The following is a 23,154-nucleotide window of genomic DNA, read 5'->3' as shown; positions in this document are numbered from 1 at the left end:
ACGACTTTCAATATATCAGCATGTATTTCAAGACCTTGAATTTGATAGACTATAGAAATTGATTAATATAAAACTACTAAATATCTGCCTCCCTTTCATGTGCACAACAAAAAAAATTGAAACGGTGTACGTAAGTATTTAAAAAACCAAAAACTCATTGCACAACATAAGACGAATGACAGTTGACATAAAGCAAAGTATCCACAGATAGGTTAAGCCTGTTTTCTAAATCTACCCAAACTTAGGTATTATTTCCTTCTTTTAAGGCATAGAATTGTGAAATATCCAAACTTGAATTTGAACCAAGCCAATCTAAACCATGGAAACAAAATAAGAAAGGAAACACATTTGTGATTGTATTGAAACATACAGTGGTATACAGGGCACATATCCTTTGGAACTTTGAGATAATAAAACTTTTGTTCTCTAAAGCTAAGCTCCCTTAACCATTCCTTCTCTTTCAGCAACAGATTCATCTACTCCCTTAAAAGAAACAATTTGCTGAGTCGATCTTGAACCTCAAACATTCCGTACTTAATGTATATATAAGCATGCTTCCCAACAAATTCCTCAAATGTACCAAGGAAACTTCCATATGCTGGCAACAGCATGTTTTCTATGGATTCTATTATTTGTTCCCTTAGCTCCTCATCACTGACAGACCATGCAGACTGAATGTTGCATGCCTCATCAAAGAGTTCGTTGAACCAATAAAGGTTGTCTTTCATCACCTCGGCTACAACACTAGTCTCTAGTTGATTGATGTCTACCTTCAAAAGGTCCACAATCTTATTCCATGAGCTTCTAAGATAGAACTCACGGTTTTCTTGGATCTTTGTTGTGTTTTTGTGGAGCCAGTCATCTCCAAAAAAAGGTCCCAGTCCATGTAGTTTTGTCTCTACTTCTATGAATCTCCGATTATTCATGATGAAAACATGACCCAAAGAAGGGTTTTTGAAATTTTTTGAGTTGGCTACCAAACAGCTCTCTAAAAGCTCTGTCATCCTGTCCAGGTAAACAGGTGAAAGCATTTCATCTTCTAAACCTTGTCCAAATTTACTCTCCCGATTTAGAGATTTAATGTAGTACATCAGTGTAAGCTTATTACCATATTTGGACTTACTCTCTAACAGAATTCTCACCCTAGCCATGTGCACAGATGATGGAATCTTTCCCTCTTTCAAATCTTGGTTAAGTTTACTAATTTCCCTATTTCTGTTGATAGAATAAATATAGTACATCACTGCGTGGGTAATAGGATGAATTCCGCCACCGGGAATGAGTGATAGATCTTCCAAAGCCTCATAAATGCACAATCTCCGCCTTATCAGGGGCACGACAATATTTCTACCTGATGTAAATGATAAAAAATCTTGTATCAACTCCTGCAATGTGTTGCGCATGAAATGGCTCCAAGTTGCCAAGGCAAGGGATGAGTTCAGCAGACCAGTAACCAATTCCGTGCAAAGTTCCCTGAAATGAAACTCCCCATTGCGAATGGAGCCGCTAAAGACACGAATGAAGAGTCTTTTTTCATTGGGAAAGAGTATCCTCGCAGTTATTTTCATAGCTTTTATCAACCTCTCAATCTTCTCCGACTTGTTAATGTCCTCCCTGTTGAGCTCTTGATCTTGCAACCCTAATTCCCGGAGACTCTCTTTCAAAAACTCCCTCCGCCAATTACTGTACACGTGCAAGCATTCCTTCACAAATCCGTCTGACACCATCTTTTGTACACTTTCACGAAGCTTGCCGATCATTCCTGACGACAATGAATCCACCACCATGTTGTCGTCGCCATGCAATTCTGGCACTGAAATCTGCTTCTTACTAAGAACACTGGCTTTAAGGTATTTGTTTACATGCATGGAAATTGCTCTTATAACTCTCCTATTCTCCTTCTTAAGAGCCTCTATACAACCCATGAAGCATTCCTCGGTACCATAAATGTTTTCGGGAGGGCCACCACCAGAACCACCCTCTTGAGGTGAAATTACTAGAGAAGCACTATGCCTTGTTCCTCTTGAAGGCCAGACCATATCAATGACAGGATGAGGTTGTGAACTAGCCATAATGGTTCGGGTTGAATCCACTTGAGTAACACTATTACTGATTCCTTGTGGTTGTGAATGAGAACCAATTTCAACTACTACATGATCTTGGTGTTGAAGTCCATGATACCCACTTCTTGGTTGAAGATCCAAATTGGAACGAAGAAGGATGAGGGAATAACTGAAAGCTCCCCCAACAGTGACTAGCCACAGTTTTATTTTCATGAGTTGTACCGTCAGAAGTCCACAGAAAAAATACAGGAGATCAACCTCAAATCCTAACTGACTCAGCCTAGACAAGCCTAGAGACATGATAGCAAAAGCAACACAAGAAAGCAGACTATAGGCATCTGCTTTCTGTTTCAGATCTTTATCAAGGAAAAAGGAGTATACAGAAGTGATAAGCAAAACAGAAAATGCTGTGTGAGCTTCCAAACAGCGAGAGTAGGAGTATTCCCATGTCTTTCCAAACAAGGTGGAAAGGGAAATTAAAAAACTGAAAATAATGTAAAGAAGTAACTTCCACCAGGTCCAATTTCCAAGTAAATGATTGAAAGAGGAGCTCAAAGCATAACAGATAAGGCCAACGATAGATGAAGCAAAACACACAAATCTCCATACCTTTGGCTGATGTAGCCACCTCCAAATTTTGATGAGCATGACCACTGTGCTGTTTCTCAAGCAAGGTTTGCTTTATTTTTTTTGGATGGGGGTTTAATCCCTTTATTTTATTTTTTTGTAGAAATTTCAAAGGATGTAAGTGGGAAAGCTCCATCAATCTTCTACGTGTTGACTTAAAACTGGATATTTCTTTTGCAATCAATGCTAATTGTAATAATCCCCTCATGCGATCAGAAAAACAATAAAATCCTGAAAATGCATCAAACACAAATCCACTTAATTCGATATATCAATACTCACCTGCCAGAAGAATTCATTTTATTACTGCGTTTAAACGTGTCAAATAATTTAGGATGTGCAAATCTAAAACATATAAATTGAAACCGACGAATATAACTTGGATGGGGATTTAAGCTGTGCAAATCTAAAACAGAGAAGTAGAATAATTATGTAGTTTTAAGCTTAAATGTACACTGGCAGTGTTGGCATGATTTGGAGCTACAATTGTCACTCGAGATAATCATGAAACATGATTTTTAATTATATATAGGTTCTTAACAATAACAACAAGAAATATAAGACTTAAAAATGCACTTTTATTAACACATTCTATACTCAGAGTTTAACAGTATTACGGATTGTTAAGAGAGTTACACTGAACAAACTTTAAACGCTGACGATTTCTCAATAGATTTTATGTCTCTGAAACCATCTTAATGTAACGAGTTTAAACTCAGGTGTTCAAAATGAGTACTTATATTCGAACAACAATATTCCAACGACACGAGAATAAAAATTTTGTATTCTAAATCATCTCTTGGGTGTCTTCCACTTGTGTTTCAGATACAGATTCTTATTCTTTGTCACAACAAACAGATTGCCGACTCGATCTTGGACGTCAAACATTCCATACTTAATATAATTATAACTGTGTTTGCCAAGAAAATTCTGCAACCTTCCAATGAAGTTTCCATATGCTGGCAACAACATGTTTTCTATGGATTTTATAATATGTTTTCTTAACTCTTCATCAAAAACAAACCAAGTAGACTGACATTACATATCTCATCAAAGTGTTCGTTGAACGAAGTTATCCTGTCTTTCAGTAACCCAACCGCAACACTAGTCTCTGATTCACTGATATCAAAATTCAGAAAGTCCACGATCTTATTCCACGAGCTTGTCAGATAGAGTTCGAGGTTTTGCTGGAATTTTGTTTTGATTTTCCGGAGCCAATCATGACTAAAAATAGGAACTAATCCATAGGATTCTGCTTCTAGTTCTATGAAACTCAGATTGTTGATGATGAAAACATAACCCAGAGAAGGGTTATGGTAATTTTTGGACTCCACTTCCAAAATTCTCTCTATCAGGGCTGTTGCTATTACCCTGGCCACATTCCCAGACGGTGAAAGCTTTCCCTCCTTATCAGACATGGTGTATTCTTCTAATACTTGCCTAGATTTATTATCCCTCTGTATGCAAACATAACGAATTTTGTACATCAATTCACAGATATTAGGATGAAGCTCACCACCCTCATAATATGTAAAATTTTCACACTCCAGAATAGTTGCCAAGTGATTGGCAATGCGAACCAAACAAATATTCAATTCTCTACAAACCACAGTGAAAGCATAATCCCCAGCGGAAGAGACTCCTTTAAAGACGCGATCACAGAGTGTCCTTTCATTGGGAAGGAGTACACTATCAACTACTAACAAAACCTTTGTTAACCAACTCTGAATCTTGTCCATCTTATCAATGTCCTCCATGCAAAGCTCTTGCATTTGCAACCAAAATGTACATAAACACTTTTTCAGAAACTCCCTTCGGCAAGTATAGTATGCTCTGCAACAATCCTCCTCAAACCCTTCAGCCACTATCAGCCACACGGCTTCGTGAAGGTCGTTGATGATTCCAGCAGGCAATTTATCAACCAACAAGTTGTTGTCAGCATGGAGTTCCACCGTTGGAATCTTGTTGACCACATTAGCTTTAAGGTATCCATCTACATGCTTGGAAATTGTGTCGATAAGGGTCTCATTTTCCTTCTTAAGCACCTCTATACATTCCATGAATCGTGCCATGATACTTTTGTTACTGTCATTTTTGCCTTGAGTGAATCCTGAATCCTCATCTCCTTCAGAGACAACAACGTCTTGCGGCATGAAGAGGGAATTACCAACAGTGGGAATAGAACCAACTTGTGAAAAATTGCGGCTTGTTCCTTGAGAGTGTGAACCAATTTCAATGACTACGTCATCATTGACATGGAGTCCAACATAACCAGTTCTGGCTGAAGCATCCAACGCCGAACGCAGAATGATGAGGGAATAACTGAAACTCCCTCCCACAATTACTAACCATAATTTTATTTGCATGAGTTGTACTGTCAGAAATCCACTGAAAAAATATAGAAGATCGACCTCAAATCCAAAGTGACTTAGTCTTGACAAGCCTAGTGACATGATAGCAAATGCAGCATACGAAACCAGACTATATGCATCTGGTTTCTCTGTGACTTTTTTATCGAAGAAAAAGGAGTACACAGAAGTTATCAGCAAAACCAAGAAGGCTGTGTGAGCCTCCAAACAGCGAGAGTTGGAGCACTCCCATGCCTTTGCAAACAAGGTGGAAAGGGAGATGAAGAAACTAAAACCAATATACAAAAAGATCTTCCACCACCTCCAAACGCCACATAAATAATTGAAAGAAGAGCTCAAAGCATAACAGACAAGTCCAACAATCGATGAAACAAAACACACAAATCTCCATACCTTTGGCTGCAGCAGCCTGCTATGAATTTCGATGAGCATTATCACTCAAACAAGGTTTGCTTTCAGGAACAAAGAAGATGTTGAATAAACCTATAACATTTCAATTATTGGTATTTTTTATGCAAGATGGTCACCATTTGGATTTGGATAAATGCTTTATTTTGTTATTTAAATTTCAGTGGAAGATAATGAGTTTCGTTGGGTTATGTTGGATAATATGTATTACCCACAATAAAATTTTCCATAGAAAATACTCGCAAATTTTATTATGAAATATTTTTTGTAAAAAGTATCCATGTCTTTTTTTTTAGAATTACTTTTGCATAAAATACTTGCAATTTGTTTTGTAAAAGGTTATTTGCAGAAAATAATATTAATACCTGCGGATTTTGGTGCCTTAATAATAAAATTATGTATTTGTTTATGTGAATAAAAATTTGCAAAAAAATACCTATTAAATTTTGTGTAAAATTAATTATAAAAAAGTTAATCTTAATACTTGCCAATTTCGCTGCCTACTATTATATTTTTTATTTGATGAATAAAATTTATAGTAAACTTTTGCTACATAATATTTTTGATTTAATGAGTAACATTTCACTCCTAGTCACACGACCTCCTTTCCTCTCTCTTTATACGTTCTTCAAATGTTGGAAAACTCAATAACTCACTCTCATTCACTCTCTCTTGCGCGTGCTTCGGCCATCTCGCTCTTATTCTCTTGCCCTCGCGCTCTAACTCCCGCTATCGCTCTCGCGATCTAGCTCCCGCCATCTCTCTCCCGCGATCTCTTGTGCTCCATCGCTCACTTTCGCTGTCTCGCTGTCGGTACTGTTCTTAACTAACATTTGGTTCTCAATTTGATATAGGTATAATTTTTTCGTTTTTGTTTTGATTTCATTTGGTTTAGGTTTTCACTTTTTCTTTGTTTTATTTGATTTTAGATCATGTGTTTCTTTGGTTTACTTAAGCAATTTGAATTGAAGCTTGAGTGTGAAATGCTAGTGTCAATGAGCTTACACTTTGGGATTTTGTTTTATACACTGAATAACATGATACTCGTTACATTTAATTGAGATTCTTTGCAGGCATAGTGGTTTTTATGTTAGGAGCGTGTTGAATAAAAATGTGAGGTTAGGAAAAGATTGATGTGTGAAGTATTAGATCGGTGCTCTTTTAGTAGTAGATGCTTCTTAGCGAATATCTATGCTTTTATGCAATCCTTTCTCTTTTGGTTTTATGGCATTTATCATGTGAGAGTGATCTTCTTTCAGTAGTTAGGGAAAACGAGAGCCAAGGAGAAACAGAAAAACGAAAATATTATATCAGAATAGTGTATTTACAGATACGAGAAAGGCTAAATATATAGATCAGAGAAAGAGCATGTTAGCCTAAGCATGCCCATGCATGTGACCATGCACACATAAAACGGTATCTTAATACGCCCCCTTAAACTCATTGGGTTTTTGAAGACTAAGCGAGTTTACATAAAAAATGAGAAAAGGCAAAGCCAGAAACTGGTTTAGTTAGCACATCAGCGATTTAAGGGTGTGCAAGAACGTGACGAACAAACTTCCAGTTTCTGAACTTTATCACACACATAATGTAAGTCCAGCTCGAAGTGTTTTGTCTGTGAGTGAAGAACAGGGTTGGCAGAGATGAGAACAACGCCTAAGTTGTCAAAAGAAGATGGTTGGTGTGGAGGACTTGAGATGAAGTTCGTGAAACAAAGCAGCAATGATATATAAGAGGATGCAGGGGCTATGCTCCAGTATTCTGCCTCAGTCGAGCTTCTGGAAACAACTTTTTGTTTCTTTGGAAGCCAAGAAACAAGGTTTGAACCTATGAAGATGCATTAACCTGTAGTGGATTTTCTGTCATCCGGGTCAGACCCCAATTGGCGTTAGTGAAAGCACATATGTTGCTGTTGGTGGAAGAAGTGATGTGAAGCCTGTGAGTGATGGTCCCAGCTAGGTAATAAAGTGTTGTAAAAGCTGACAAAAGTATAATAAAGATCACGAACAATATATTTTCTGAGGAGTGTAGATCACTGTCCTTAAGGACTTATCTGCGGTGTATTGCGCAAGCTCCCCAGGGTACAACAGGAACTTCTCAGAATTTCTGAGATCTCAGAACTAGTAAGGATCTCTTAGAGAGAATAAATAAACCCAAAATATTTTAAGGAATAAAAGACAAGAGAGAAAACAAAAGAATAATTAGAGAATGAGAGGAAGAGAAGAGTGTGAAAAGATGTGTCTTTGAAATGGATGAAAGTGCTCTATTTATAGAGTGAGAAACCAAAGAAGATTGGCCCAAGACCCAAAGCTAATGGGAAAATCCCATGCCTTACGGTTTCCACATTGCTCTATTTACTGAGTGAATCCCGAGTCTTGTGCATCAAATATATGAACGTTGCACAAAAAGAAACGTTGGCAGCCGAGATATTTGGAAGCACGAAAGCTGTAGAGAACGTGCATATTAAAACATGAGATATTTTGCAATATTGAAACTGCTTTTATAACAATCCCCCACATATTGCAAAATATATATACAAACAAAAGAGAAGAAATTAGTCTGGGTTTCATAAGATGTATTGCATCAGAGCTGGTATAGCAAGCTATATGAACCAGTCCTAGATTGAGAAACTTAACACATAGTGTAGTTGGTATAGCAAGCTATATGAACCAAAAACACTTCAGTGTGTTAGAGGTTTATTAATCACAGTACACCTCCACAATCCTTGTCGTTATCGCTGTGATGCGCTTACTAGGCCATGCGCGTGCCCGGTATTCATGAGTGCTCTAGAGATCATGCCAAGATCTCATGCAAACGGCCCCACTTAATCGAATGCATGCACTATGTATTCGAATAAGTTAGTTGATGTTTTGAAAATCTGTTAAATGCTGGTAACAACTAACATAACGGTCATATTTTTAAATATGTTGACCAAACATTAAATGATAGTCGATTGCATTAATTGTTCATTGTTAATCTCTTTGGCAAGTGCACCAAATCGTTCAAGTAATAAACCGTGGTAAGACTAGGTCTCGTTTTCCCAAGAGACTCGTAATACTAGAAAATTGTGCGATTAACAACTCATCTAGACTCAAGAACAACTCATCATTTAAGAATATGTGCAAAAGGATAAATTCACAAGTAATTACAAGGTTGGACTTTGGTATTGAAGGCACTTGGAAATGGAAAAGACTAGAAATTGTATGAAATGACATTGTTAAGGTTAGTTTTCACCAATGCACTCTTGTGTACAACCAATTTCATCTCCTCTCTATCAATTTACTAAAGTCAAACCACTAAAACACTCTAGCCCTAAATCCTTAGGTGAAAGAGCCTAGGTTTTCCTTATCAAACTCCAATCCCTTGGACAATCTAACAAGCAAACCCACATTAAGAACTAGGATCTAAGACAACATGTGAATCATATCTCATCCCTGGCTCAATGACCCACAAGGACTCTTGTTTCAGTTCAAGATTTCATATCCCATCCCTGGCTCAATGAAACCCCAAAATCAAGTCATGAACGTCCCCATTACATGCAAGCTTTAAGATCGAAAACAAGAATACTAGTAATAGATAGAAAAGGCATTTATAAATATGAAACAATCATTCATTACACAAGAGTTCATAGGCTACATCTAACCCTAACAAGATGAATCTGGTTCTCCATTTCCATGGAGAACCCTAAAGCTTACAAACATGGAAGATGGAAGAAGAAGGAGACCCAAAGGAAGAGGAGGAGATGTTCCCACAAGCTCCTCGCGCCCTCCATGAGCCCCAGACGTGAAATCACGCCTCCAAAGAACCAAAGACCATTTTTTTTTTGCCTCGTGAGTATATATACTGCCCGAATTCTCGCTTAAGCTAAATTATTCTCGCTTAAGCTAAATTATTCTCGCTTAAGCGAGAATAAACTTCTTGGAGAAGATAGTCATTCTCGCATAAGCTAAATTATTCTCGTTTAAGCGAAAATGACTTTTAAATCAATGACTTCCTGGATCACCGAGGCTCTTCAATGTAATGGAGGATCTTCCTAACATCGAAATAGATCAAAAAAACAAGGGATTAAAATATTATTTACGTAATGTAGCTCAAAATATAGATAAATACTAAAACTAAATAAAAGAAAGGATTTAAGCAAGTAATAAGCTAAAGAAGAGTTGATTTTGCTACTAAAATGATGCTTAGATAATGGTAAAAATTAGCATTATCATACATTCAATTGTTTGTTTGACTACTGCTAATTCTGTTATAACTGATTGTTATATTCGATTATGTTAGTAGCTCAATCGATTAAAATGCGTCTGATATATGTTATACTATAAATTGACGCAAATTTGAATTTTGTAAAAAGTCTTTTGTGATTCTAACAATTTCATATCATTTTAGAGAAAGTTGTGATCTTACAAAAAGAGAGGAAAAGCTCCAAGAAACAAGATTGACCGTGGTGATCAACAACTTGTGATTTCTTGAAGATCAAGACTGTTGTGTTTCAAAGACTGATCAAATCTGCACATTTGGGTGTTACTACGTGATCAGATTCTGCAATCTCTTGAAGATTGGTTTGAGTTTCCTGTTGTGACTACAGGAAGAAGAACATGTGTGTTCTTAACTTTAAGGGTGCCTCAAAGTAGTTAGACGGTAGGAGAGAGGATTCTTGTTGTTGGTCTTGTTGTGTATTGCCTATATTTTGATTTGAGCGTTAGAGAGGTGTTTTACATTTTTGACGTGAGGTCTTCTTTAGAAACCTTGTTGTAAAAACCTTTATCATTATAGTGCATTTGCTTCTCGTGGTTGGAAGGACACTAGATGTAGGCAGGTTGGCCGAACCAGTATAAAAACGCAATGTTTGAATTTCCTAATCCCGACTCTCTTTTATTCAATCGATTACTTTCTGTACTTATTTGATTAAGTTTCCACTACATTGAAAATCTTTTACCTCACAATTCAAGAAAATATAAAGGCATCATTCTTTTTGGGGAAAAGATTTTAAAAGTTTTTTGTTTTTTTACACTTCACCAGTTCCTCCCCCCCCCCCCCCCCCCCCCCTTCTCTCTTGGTGTGAGAAATCGGGAGACGTTAAATTGACATCAAATAATCAATTTTTTTTGTTTTTTTAATTGTGATATTTTATTACCACTCTACGAAACCTGAAAAGCAAACAAACAACAAATTTCAATTTTTGGTATTTTATAAAGTATGAACTATGAACCTGTAATGTAGCATCAACAATAAACAACAATAAAAAACAACAAACAAGTTCAATCAAACGACAACAACAAACATGTTTAACCAAACAACAACAACAAACAAACTTAACCTTCAACGACGTCTAATAATTGCATTTATTTACAAAAATGTCACCGGTCATTTTTAACGTTAGCTATTCATTGGTTGGACATTAAACGCATGATGTTATACGTTGTTTTTGCTCTAGTGTTATGTCTTATATCCAACTACCAACATTTTATTTCCAAATGTATGTCAAATTAAGTTGGCTTTGATGGAATGACTTAACTTTTCCATTTCTATTATTCATTAAATAACTACATCTATGGTTTTAAAATTTGACAAGTATTAGAGTGTGATTAGTGGGTGATGGCTTTAGGTATTGTGTTAAACCCCTAATATAAAATTGACTTGTTTGATTATTTTGTTAGTGGGGTGAAGAAACTAACTTCTTATTTTTCATGTTTATTTCATACTCTCTCATAAATCCTTACAAATAACCTTCACCTTTTCAAATTCACATTTAAATCTGGCTTTGTATATCTTAGTAAAAAAAATAATCCATCAATTCAATTTTATACCACGGGTTTAACGCAATACCTATAGCCATCACCCCACAAATCACACATCATTACTTGTCAAAGTTTAAAATCATAGATATAGTCATTTGATGAATAATAAAGAAAATATTGACAGTTGGATATGAAGTACCTCAAAACAAGAGGGTCACATCATAAAATAGTTTCAAATTTTGACAAATTTCATATTTCATTTGACAATCATATGTATTAGGCAAAACTTTATATTGACTCTCTCATAATGACAATCAATCAAATACATTTTTGTATTATATGGCTTCTTGAAATATGAAAAATGTAGAATTCCTTCTAGTTTTACAATCAATACCTAATTTTCTAGTAAATGGAATACTCAATTCAGCATGTGTCTTTATAAATTTCTCTATTACCTCATAAGTCGACTTTGTATCATCCATGAATCATCAATAAAATAAGTTATTATAATTAGGTAGCCTTTATTTTGATTACTAGAAATTCACATATTAGTTGTAGTTGTAACTCAACTCTAAATTATTAACAAAATTAATTTTATTCTCTATTTTTCTTCATTATAATCCTTCATAATATAATAGAGGTTGTACAACACAAAGATCTTTAAAATCTATGTAATCAACTATTGACACTAGATACTCATTTAGGATTATCCTCTTAGAGAGATAATGTCTAGTTATTTGTTGATTAAACACTTAATTGCTAACTACAATTTCACTATCTACTTTCTGAGTTTTTTAAAATGTTTGTTTGATGTCTTAGTGTTTTTTTTTTAAGCTTGCAAGTTGTGAAATAGTTTTACAAATGTAACATACCTTGGTTTGTTGACTAAGAGACTTTTATCACAATAATTACATATAATTTTTTATTTTCCATCTGTTTTTTTTTTTTTTGTCTTAAAGTGATTTCAAACATCTAAAATGAATTTTGAATGAACTATTGAAGTTGAACTTTTTGTTTCAGTTGAATATATAGAAACATCATTTTGACTTCTATGATTCAATTCTCCCATTGGTTCTGGTTGTCCATCCTGAGTAGGCATTCTATATATTAAATCACACAAAATTAAGAAGGCATTCTATATTAAATCCTGAGTAGGCATTCTATATATTCATTCAATTTTCATATGCTTCAATAACTACATATTTAGATATTAGTAAAAAAATACTTATAAATATGAATGACAAAATATTATGAAAAAGGTATTCATAATATTGGGAAAAAAATTATTATAATTGAGCATAATAGTCAAATGGTTATTATTATAATTGAGCATCTATATAGAAAGGTGAAGAAGTTGCAGCAATTTGAGCAACGTATTTCAGATGTAAGATTTGACACTCTCTACCTCAAAATATAAAATATTTAGCTATATAGGTTTATATTTTAGGTTTTAGTTTTAATTACTGTATGCTCCGCAACTCAATTTGCAAAACCTAAAATGTATTATATGTACAACTTCTAAGGTAAGGGTGCTCACAAAATTAAATTAAAGTAGACACTAATTTTCTATCTCACCTAAAACTAAATAAACCAAAGACAACATAGCAAGAGAAGATAAATTGTAAAACAAGTCGTAAAAATGGAAAAGGATTTAAGTGAAAATAGCAGTACAAAATGGTAGTAGTAGAAGTAAGTTAAAGGTAAATGAAAAAACAAAAATAAAATAATATTTTTTGTAAACAAAAAAGAAAGAAAAATTTATGGTTAGAACTAAAAGAGTAGCACCTGGAAAATGATAGCATAAATGGTGTGTGACTTGCCGGCAAACTATTTACAGTAACAATATGGTACGGTGGGAAAGAAAATCTGGATGAAGAGAAAATCAAAAGGAATAAAAATATAGAAAACCTAAGTGAGCAAAATATAACCTAATCAATATTGAAAATAAAATTGTAATTTTAAATGGAATCGAGTATAAATATAGATAATAATAATGATAATATACCTGCTTCCTGGTATCACCGAATCCATGTGGTCACATGCATGGATATATTTGTTATCTCATAGTGGACATTTTTTATCATATAGATCATGGACATTATATTGGATAAGGTACCTTCTTATTTATTTAGACATCTTGGATCTTAAAAAATAATACTCCAGTTTCCAGTTTGGTATCTTAAAAAAACTTGGAACTAAATAAGTTTTTGGTACCTATAAAATAATACTCCAAACAAACTTCAAATTGATATTTTCAAAAAGTTTCTAGTTTGGTATCTTAAAAAATTCAATATTTTTAATACCTAACGTTTAATAAATAAATCGATTTGAATCAATCAATTAGAATAGTATTTTTAAATTAACGTGGACATATGATATTAAGTGTATCATCATATGTCAACATATCATTAGAAGAATTACATACTAATGATGTCAATTTAAGAATTATTTGGACCAAAATAATATTATAAAATAGTGTCAAAAATGCATAAAAAATTATGATATTTCAATTTTGAAGTTATCAAAATCTTGTTGAATTCTATAATTTACTGATACTTGAACACCTAAATTTGAAATGCTAAAACTGATACGCCTAGTAACTCGGATATTTGGAACATCTTTTTGGTTTATACGGCAAATATTTTAGATAATCCTCAACACTAAATTGCTCTTCTAAACATCCCAAAAAAATGGCCTAACTGGCAAAGCAACACACATAGAAAACAAATGAAGTTCCGTGTGTGCAGGAAGCATATGTTAACAGAAGCACTGGGAAAAAATTATGCAAGCAATGGAGAACAAAACGAAAAAAAATTGCAAGTAATGTACAACAGCAAGTATGCTTTTAATGATGTATAAGAAATGTTGTTTGAGGTACAAGTGTGAGAAAAAGCCTAAGAAACCCCAGAAAGCGCTTCCGTTAATTTATTGTCAAGACTACAGACATATTTCCGGAGAGTGGCACATCAATGAATAAATAAAGATTTTAATTTACAGCCACAGATCAAGTGCTTTCATCCACATATCCACGGGTATCTTCAACAACGTTTGTCCACACATTTGCTATTTTCTCATTATACCCCACCTGTTAATTCACAATGAGGATTAATTGGGAGCAAAGATTAATTAAAGATAGAACCAACAAATAACATAGGCTAACTCAAATTACAATTTTTAATTCTCAATTCATAAGAACATTTCTGAAACCACTCAAACTGTTCTTAAAAGCATAGGGAAGTAGACCACTAGAATCTTGTCTATAGCTTCTCAAGCATGCTGTCACAGTTTTAACATCTCACAGAGATGACATAAGACACAAGTTTTCTCCAACCAAATGTCAACTATTTTGTCCTTAAAAAATTATTGTTCATTACTTTGCTTTCTAATTCCCTATCTGAATATATACTACTTCTATTATAATTTTCTTTTTCTTTTATTAAATGTTATACTACGGCAGATTTTCTTGATAGATATGAAGTCATCGCACTACTTTTTCTTCATCCCATTAAACTTCTAGTCAAAATAAGATAATCCGTTCGCTCCTTTTAATATTTGATCTTGCTTCCCTCCCGTTGTAACCATAGCATCCCCTAAACTAATTCATTAGTTCTTTTAAACGTGTTCAGAAACTTGCATCATTTATCAATTATCTAATTTGTTACTCCACCAACATTTCATGGGGCATATATGTCAACCAAAAACAACCATAACACCAATTTATGTAGGAAGAAACACTCGGCAAAATAGGAAGTGTCTTAAATAGACGTATAGTGCGTAAATCGTGAAAGGAAAATACAGTTCCTACTTATGGAGGAATTTAAGAAAACACATGTCATACCTGATTAACTACAAAACCTTTCAACATGTTTAAGAAGTCAACCTGCCTCTCTTTATCAATCCTTTCAAGTTCACTCCTATTGTTTTCCTGCATTGGCATAATAATCATCCATTACCCAGATACGCAGACAAAGAACTGAATAAATTCATCACGTAGAAATAAAAATAAAAATAAAATAAAACATAAAAAGTGTTAAAATGAAATTAGAAAACCAGTACAACCCAACATTTAAAGCAATGTTTTAACTTCGATATGGTATATCCAAACAGCAATTATAAACAAGATACTTTCAGCAGGACCAAACTAGATAGCATACTATATAACCTAACGAAACGTTAGATGATGAGGAACAAGTAAAATAAATGCGAGAGAAAAGATCATCCTCTTAATGAAAGCAACGTTACAGGCAGATCCCTATATAAGCAGCGCAAACATAAGCATTTGCAAGTAGCATACACAACATAAAAGCCATGTACAAAACCCATAGTTAAAGTTTTTCGTATTCAACAGGGTACTAATTGTGATTCCTAATCACAGGATTTTAAACATTTTTGTACTCACATAAGCAGTGAATACATAAAAGTCACATGATTAGTATTAAGAATTTCATGTAAATGGTAAGACAAAAGGGAAAAGAAAGGCAGCCAAATAAACACAACACATGATTGATAAGTGTTATACGTTACAGCACCCAAATAAAAATTATTATTTATACTAATTATGTCATGTAGCAACACTATTAGTAGAAGTCCAAACTCTCTCTCACAGTAGCATTAATAATAACCTACCACTCTGAATATCTTAACACTCTGCATCATGATTTAACTTGTAATAAAAGCCATCTTAACACATATAGTACTCCCTTAAACTACAAATTTTGGGCAAGTCCTGGACAAATAGCCTATTCACACGTCCCAAGCAAATCTTCTTTTTCACCAAAGTGAACTGCTCTCAACTTCAACATAATCCCCAAACTCAAGTAAACTATCATACCACCATCTCCAACTAAATCTCAAAAACACAAAATGAGATGTTTTACCAATGTCCATAATCATCACACTGTATCTTTGACAAACTAAATAAGATAAAAACTACTTCAAAGCCTCAAACATCCTTTTAATTCAATGCCAATTGTTAAGACAAGATCATCTAAGAAAACCTTGTTTTGAAGTTTAAAAGAAGGTCTACACGAAATAACGTCAAATTGTTTTAATTGTCTAAGATAAAGAGTGTTAAACGCTATAACCTAAATATCCTAAAATGCTATAAAGGATTCTAACCGAGCGTCTAACAAAAGTTTAAACCCTATATATTAAAATTATCTTAAACGATGTAAGTTACTCAAACAAACAATGCCTAAATGATAGTACACATATTATACCTAAACGCTTAGGATTGTCTAACACTTCAAATCATGTACGTTCCAGTACTTCTTTGTTTGTTGTGTTGTGCTCTTTTTTTCTGTGCAGATCACTACCTTTATTCAAAAGTTTGCTCAGAATCAAAATAACTTTAAGAGATAGGAAGATATTCAAGGAATGTTTCCTTCATGCTTTCTTCCTGTCCTTTCCGTACACACATCACAGTTGCTCTGCTAAGATGCAACTTAGCTTCTGACTCGGTACTATAAAGGCTATACCTCTAGAAGAAAGTCAAAGCTCTAAGTAATAGATCTTTTTCGACGAAGTCTATATAAAGAAGATTGCATGAAGAGAAGACAAGAAGAATCATTGTTATTGAATATGCTCATGTTGTCTCTCTCTTTAAGCTCTGTCTCTTATAGACTAGTTCTTTGAAAAAGAAAGTGTTTTACAAGTTTTTAGAATCTTATTGTATTGATTTCAAATCCTCTATGAGAGAGTTACATATTATGCTCTTGTAATTTGCAAAACACTTTGTTGTTTTTATTCAGAAGTGGAGTAAAAAACTTGTAAGGTTAACTCAATGGAGTTAGACCATCTTGTCAGTTAGACTAGTTGATACCAGGAGTGGTTATACTTATTCTAACAAGTGGGTTAGTTGTACACCAGAAGTGGTTAAACTCGTTGTAATCCTTTGTGACTAATGGAACCCCTTAAAGGTATTTAAGGAAGAACTAGACATAGCTCAGTTTGGAGCGAATCAGTATAAAAACAAATGTGCCTTATTGCTTTCGTTTTTCAAAGGTTTCCTAAACGTTGTTTTATAGTGTTTAACTACGGTTAAAGACCATCTAACTCCTGAAAAGGAAATTAAACACTATTTTGCAAAAAGATTTAAAACTCTATTCAAACCCCCTCCCTTTCTAGAATTTTCCTGTGTTACACCAAAGAGGCTATGCAAACATGAACAGAAAGCAAATAAGATGAATAAAAAGACACAAAAATAACTAAAATGCCAAAAAAAGGAAGAATGGCAATTCAGTAACCAAAAAAAATAGAAGCAAAATTTTATTTGGAAGAATGTGAGACCATGGAAACAAAAAATTGAAGAGATGAAACAAAGCATTGAATAAAAACTTATAAGATTTTGGACATTCACCTATCACAATACACCAAATTCACAAAGACATCAGAAGCACGGGAAGAAGTATGAAAAGTCCAACAGAATAAGCACTAATATAGATAGAAGAAAGGCAAATTCGTTGATGATAATTTAGAGAAAACTGCAAACATAGGACAAGTATCATTTGAAGATACTCAAATCACCTCCAGTCAAGACAAAATGCAAAACTAGGATGGACATTGTTTGAAATAGAAACAAAGGAAAAACAGAGTTCACCAGAAAATTCTTCAAAGATCATAGATAGATGTATAACAGCACCATGCACATCTACCATAAATTCTTTGGAACTGGACAACAGCCTATGGTAGTGAGCCAAAAATCCACCGTATACATATATGGCAGATGGCATAGAAGCTAAGGGCAGAAGCCATGGCAGACAATACAGACACACATATAGAAACTGAAAAACTGACAAATATATTAAAAACAACATAAAACTATAAAAATTCATAACATGCATCACAGTCTGAACCTGATTATTGTCATTACATAACAATAGGGCAATACTAAACACACAATGACACACTACAATACGGCAATGACACTACAAAACTAACCTTCATCCTCCCTCCTAACCCAACATAATAATTCTCCTCGTTATCCTGCTTCCTCTCCTTCTGACATTTCAAAATTAATAGTTGGCAATCCTTCTTCTAATTCTTTCTCCTCACCACTATCTTCTCCATATTCTTCAACTATAACCCCAATTTCATCCCTAAGGTTGTATCTTTAATGAAGTGCTTGATTATGGCATACAAAATCATGCAATCTTTTAAACTGAAGCCCCTTCCATTCGAAAAAAAAAATCATTGAATGTAAAAAACAGCATGGTTATAGAGAAAAAAACTCTAGTGGAGACATGTAAAAAAAACAGAGCACAGCTACGAATAAAGTTTGAAAAGAAAAGAGGGGGGAGTAGAAATGACAGGAAGAAGAATGAATAAAAAAGAAACAAGAAAAAGTAGGAAGAAAAAGTGAAATAAAAAAGCCAATTTAATGTGCAACGGAAAAGTTGCCGGAGTAGTTGGTTTGCCAGCACAATTAACAAAATAGATGTGGGAAAGGAAAAGGTTTCTCTAGGGTTCTCTTAAGTGTGGGGAGAAAAAAAAATTAATTTGTCGCTGGAAAAGTTGTCAGAGTGTATGTTGCCAGAGTTCAGGTCACCAGAGTAGTTAGGTTCCCCAGCACAATTAACAAAATAGATATGGAGAGGAAAAGGTTTCACTAGGGTTCTCTCAAGCTTTGACAGTAGTTTGAGGGTTGAACAGATAGGATTTAGGGTTATTAGACCTTCTGGTCTGAAAATGGGAAAACCAAAGCCCAAATGTCATTTGAAAAAAAAGATGTTTTTCAGCAATGGGCACCACATACCACTAGCAGAAGTGATGGGCAGCTTACAGCAGATCGCTGCCAAAACCAAATCGCCATACTATTATGGCACTGCACTGTAACAGTTTTTTAACAACACTCAGAATTTATGAGAACAGATGCTAACTTACAAACTGAGGAGGCTGTACAACCAAGTGTGACGAGCTATATACAATAGAAAAGAGACTCTTCTCAAGGAGGATTTATCTCACTAACAGTTATGCCAACTTTCAATACTACCAGTAGAAAACCAAAACCACAAGCAATAAAACTAATAACCTAATGACCATAACATCTTGACGCTTAGAAAATGTTTCGTTGTGGATTGAATTTAATATAAGAGGAGCTCAATCTACAAATAAAAAGATCCGAGCCTCTATTCCCCAGCAATTAAGAAATAATAGTAAAGAATAGCAGATGGCCAAATACAAAATCATTTATGATAAAGAGAAAAACAAATTGATGAAAATCAATATTAAAAATTCAACTTTGATGGACACAGAACTACTAGTTGAACAAAACACAAATCTGATGGATCATATATGTCTGAAGAATATACCATTTTGGAACATAAACTACCATCAAAGCATATAGCTATTTGAAGACAAATGATACCTTGATGCGCTCATATTCTCTGGTTGCAACATTCTTGGCATCTTCAGTCACTCTTATAGTTTCTTGTAGCTCCTCCAACTTACGAACCCTTGATTTGTCAGCCCCAAAAATTTTAGATGAGGCTGCTTCTAGTTTTTCGGCTCTTGACTGCAAAGCAGACAACTCAGATAGGAGAGTCTGCACCGTCAATAGTGCACTTGAACGCTCTGAGAATGCACTATGAACAGCCAACATTAATCCAAGGTACTCATGAAGTGTATCCTGCTATGCATAAATTACAAAATCATCAAAATATTTAGTGGGTTGCCCTTCATTTAGGAAGAGTGATACAAATTCTTACAGAAAATAGACAACTCGATGGAAAACGTATTTTTGAAGGATTAAAATAACTGTGCAATATACCAAATGCTTCACAGTCTGAGCATTTAATTCTCGAAATAGTCTGCTAGCCTTGACAGCAGCTGTAGCTAAACCTTTCATGTCAGCAGCCCGTACCCTCTGTGTGTTCAAGATAGCCTCTTCATTTTCAAATTTTGTTAATTTAATTAATGCCAGCCCTAATTCACCCATTGTCTCTCCCATATCTTGCTGTGCCTTGACAAGTGACTCAGCCTGCATCAAAATTGGAACGTGATTGGAAAATTCACAGTAACCAATAACCACACAGAAGGTTCGAAAAACTGTCTGACATTGACCTCAACATGAAGGATTTTGGGCTCACCATACAAAAACCTTTAGTCATAAACTCAGTGAAAGGATGTAACACAAGTTAAACATATAAACACACAGCCTAATGACCTGAAATTAAAACCAATTTATTTAAAGAAAACATAAAACCCAAATAACACCTGTTGAGATGCACCATTAATCTGCAGCTCAAGCTCGGTAATTTTTTCCTTTTTTTCAAGAAACTCCTTATCCTCTTCCACAACCGAAGGCCTTGAACCTCCCCAATCATTGGCTACGGACTGTCTCAACTCCTTGAATAGCCTCATCAAATCCCTGCCTCCTCTCGCAGGCTGCACAACCTCATGCGGCGCAATGACGCTCTCCCCCAACAACTGCTTTGGAAGCTTCGCTGCGCCATCGAGCACCCTCGACGCTACATCGGTCGTCGACGGCAGTGGAAGCCTCCCCTGTACCTGCAAAAACACCCTCAACTCGTCGCTCTTCCTGATCACCGGATGCGCCGCCAACCGCCGCAGGTACTTCTCCAGCGCCACCCTTCGCTGTTCCACGAACTCCTGCTTCTGCATCACCTGGCTCTCCACTACGCTCTTATCCGGCCGCGGCGGAATGAAAAACCCGCGGTACGCCTCCGCCAACCGATCCGAAAGGGTGACAACGTCACGGAACCTTCGCCGGACACCGAATTCGGCGCCTGAGGCGCCGAATTCGGGAATGTTCGTCGTCGTGGTGATCAAATAAGTCACGTAACTGTTGCTTCCCGGAACAATCGAATTAGAGGTTTCCTGCTCCTTGATTGGGTTCGAAACGGTTATATTCAAATACTCAGAGCTCGAAGACGGAGATCGAGAGACGGAGAGAGAGAGTGACGGCGACGGAGTGTCGACGCCATTTGTTTCGCCATCAAAGGACGTGAAAACTGCTTCGGCGTAAGAAGGAGGGTCGATGTAAGAGGAAGGGTCGGGGGAGTTAGGGTTTGGAAAGTACTGCGGCGGGGAGAGGAGGGGATCGGAGTCTGCCGGGGTGGAGACAATAGGTGGCGAGAGCGGGTGGTGGTTCGATTCCGAGAAAGTGGTGAAGGCGCTGCGGTAAGCAGAGGAGAAGGTGGATTTTCCGGCGTCGTGGTCGCGGTCGTGTAGTGCGAGGTTTTCCATTTGGTCTGGCGGCGCCGATAGAGGGTGGTCATCGACGGTGTGGTTCTCGGAGCCCATCATTGTGGTTATGAGAATCGCAGCGGAGCTTGCAGTGAATCGACGAAGCAAGTCCGATGAGGAAGGCGTGAAGAGCTTAGATTAGAGAGAGGTTGAATTTGAGATTGGCATTAGGGATTCGATAGTGTCAGAGAGAGTGTGTGGGAGTGTGAGGTGCTGGCTAATGTGCGCTGGGAGGTGATGATTTGGAATGGTGAGGTTGAAGAAGACCATGCAGGGACCATAAGAGTGACAAAACTGAGATTGAGAGCACAACTGTACCTGAAAATTGAAATCGATGGCAGGTATATTTTACGTCCCACACCGAACTCCGTAAAAACCCACCAACAAATTATATTATCGTTACTGTTTAAAATAGTTTTTCAATTAGGAAATATTAAATTAATAATAGATTAGTAAATTATAACTGAAGTTGTTATTATTTGAGCGAAAAATTTTTAGTTTGATATTTTATTATTTTTCAAGTATTTGTATGTTAACACGTCATTTCATTAACATACTTTCCATTTACAGTTAAATTTAAAACAGCAAAACAGAATTATTAGTTTTATTTAATATTGACAATTTTATATGTTTTTTTCTTAACAAGGGTATCGACGTGAAGACAACCAATGTATGTATGACACGTAAGTCAAGTAACTGGAAAGAGGTTGTCATAGCAGAAAAATCCAAAGAGGAAGAGTGAGTTCTAAAGATAAATTAATCTGATGTCAGAACCTATGACACAATGCAATCCGATGATGAACTTCTCGTGTTTGTTTATATTTTTGTTGTATAATGATAAAATTTATTTATTGAAATTAAATAAAAATTATAATTTAAATTGTTATGATTTTGTTTGTTATTTGAAGCATACAATATATAACAGATTTATACTTTACATTGTCAATATTTTTCAATTAAGTTTGAATCATTCATCATGAATCATGATTGAGTAATCTAAAAGTTGTTTTTAAAAAAACTAAAATTTTGAAATAAATTTCAATTTTTTTTTTTGTGGTTGAAAAGTTGTTACACTTTGCTCTTTATTTTGGGTGGGGAAAAGTCTAGTTGTGTTGCTAATTTTATGATAGAATCGGTAGTTGAAAACAACAATCTATTAAACAAAGATGAGGCTACAGAAAATTTTATAAACTTATTCTGAAGTAGATCCAAATTATTTAAAAGAAAATACCTATTAATTATATGTTCAAGACATAACTTCGCAGTGAAATGTTTGTTTTAAATTTACTTTGATCCTATAGTTATCAGAGTTTGTAATTTTGTTTTCTTAAGTAATTTTAACTGTATTAAGTCAATTTAATTTGATAAGTGTGAAAAATAGTTGTTTTTATACTTATAACTGAGCTCAATCTTGTAATTATTCATGTTGTTCCTCATTGAAAAGTTGTAATAGGTAGTAGATTGTTATGTAAAATATTGTACAGGAAATGGTGTATTATTTAGACTCTGTCAGCCAATTTTTGGCCAAAATTAGCATTGCCAGAAGAAGAAAAAGCGCACCAATACATGTGCCCTGAGCGAATTAATGAAATTAAGTGGCTTTAAAAGACGTGACAGACAGAAAGAAAGAAACATTTTCTTCTAACAGAAGTTCCGGACAAAAGAAAGAAACGAAAAAGTTCCCGACAAAAGAAAGAAACGAAAACATTTCAGAAACTTACGGAGACTACTTCAAGGCAT

The 23,154-nt window shown here is 35.1% G+C and overlaps 2 protein-coding genes, 1 long non-coding RNA gene and 1 pseudogene across 4 annotated transcripts; 1 reads left to right on the top strand and 3 right to left on the bottom strand.

Annotated features, from left to right (window-relative positions):
- Positions 1 to 313: 313 nt before the first annotated feature.
- Positions 314 to 5,578, bottom strand: LOC124845926 (exocyst complex component EXO70B1-like). The gene is made up of 2 exons (XM_088092063.1): positions 5,453 to 5,578; positions 314 to 2,921 (listed from the first exon to the last, which is right to left on the bottom strand). Exon 2 carries the CDS (start codon positions 2,709 to 2,711, stop codon positions 477 to 479), a length of 2,235 nt encoding a protein of 744 aa, XP_087948189.1. The 5' UTR covers positions 2,712 to 2,921; positions 5,453 to 5,578; the 3' UTR covers positions 314 to 476.
- Positions 3,249 to 5,491, bottom strand: LOC124845921 (exocyst complex component EXO70B1-like; annotated as a pseudogene).
- A 480-nt stretch (positions 5,579 to 6,058) lies between the features above and the next one.
- Positions 6,059 to 10,321, top strand: LOC148204446 (uncharacterized). Its single transcript, XR_015779948.1, has 2 exons — positions 6,059 to 6,321; positions 9,857 to 10,321. It is a non-coding gene; the product is annotated as an uncharacterized LOC148204446 (long non-coding RNA).
- Positions 10,322 to 14,029: 3,708 nt separating this feature from the next.
- On the bottom strand, positions 14,030 to 21,772 carry LOC124845922 (sorting nexin 2B-like). Of its 2 annotated transcripts, none has more exons than XM_047323116.2 (5): positions 20,422 to 21,772; positions 19,976 to 20,185; positions 19,574 to 19,837; positions 15,047 to 15,133; positions 14,030 to 14,293 (listed from the first exon to the last, which is right to left on the bottom strand). In XM_047323116.2, exons 1-5 carry the CDS (start codon positions 21,472 to 21,474, stop codon positions 14,213 to 14,215), a joined length of 1,695 nt encoding a protein of 564 aa, XP_047179072.1. In that variant the 5' UTR covers positions 21,475 to 21,772; the 3' UTR covers positions 14,030 to 14,212. The 2 variants fall into 2 exon arrangements, with proteins under 2 accessions (XP_047179072.1, XP_047179073.1); XM_047323117.2 differs by having other exon boundaries at positions 19,574 to 19,834; positions 20,422 to 21,770.
- Positions 21,773 to 23,154: the final 1,382 nt, after the last annotated feature.

The sequence above is a fragment of the Vigna umbellata genome, chromosome 1, assembly GCF_029865625.1.
Source record: "Vigna umbellata cultivar VRB3 chromosome 1, Vumbellata_1.0, whole genome shotgun sequence".
NCBI lineage: Eukaryota > Viridiplantae > Streptophyta > Magnoliopsida > Fabales > Fabaceae > Vigna > Vigna umbellata.
This window is presented reverse-complemented; position numbering and strand designations above follow the sequence as displayed.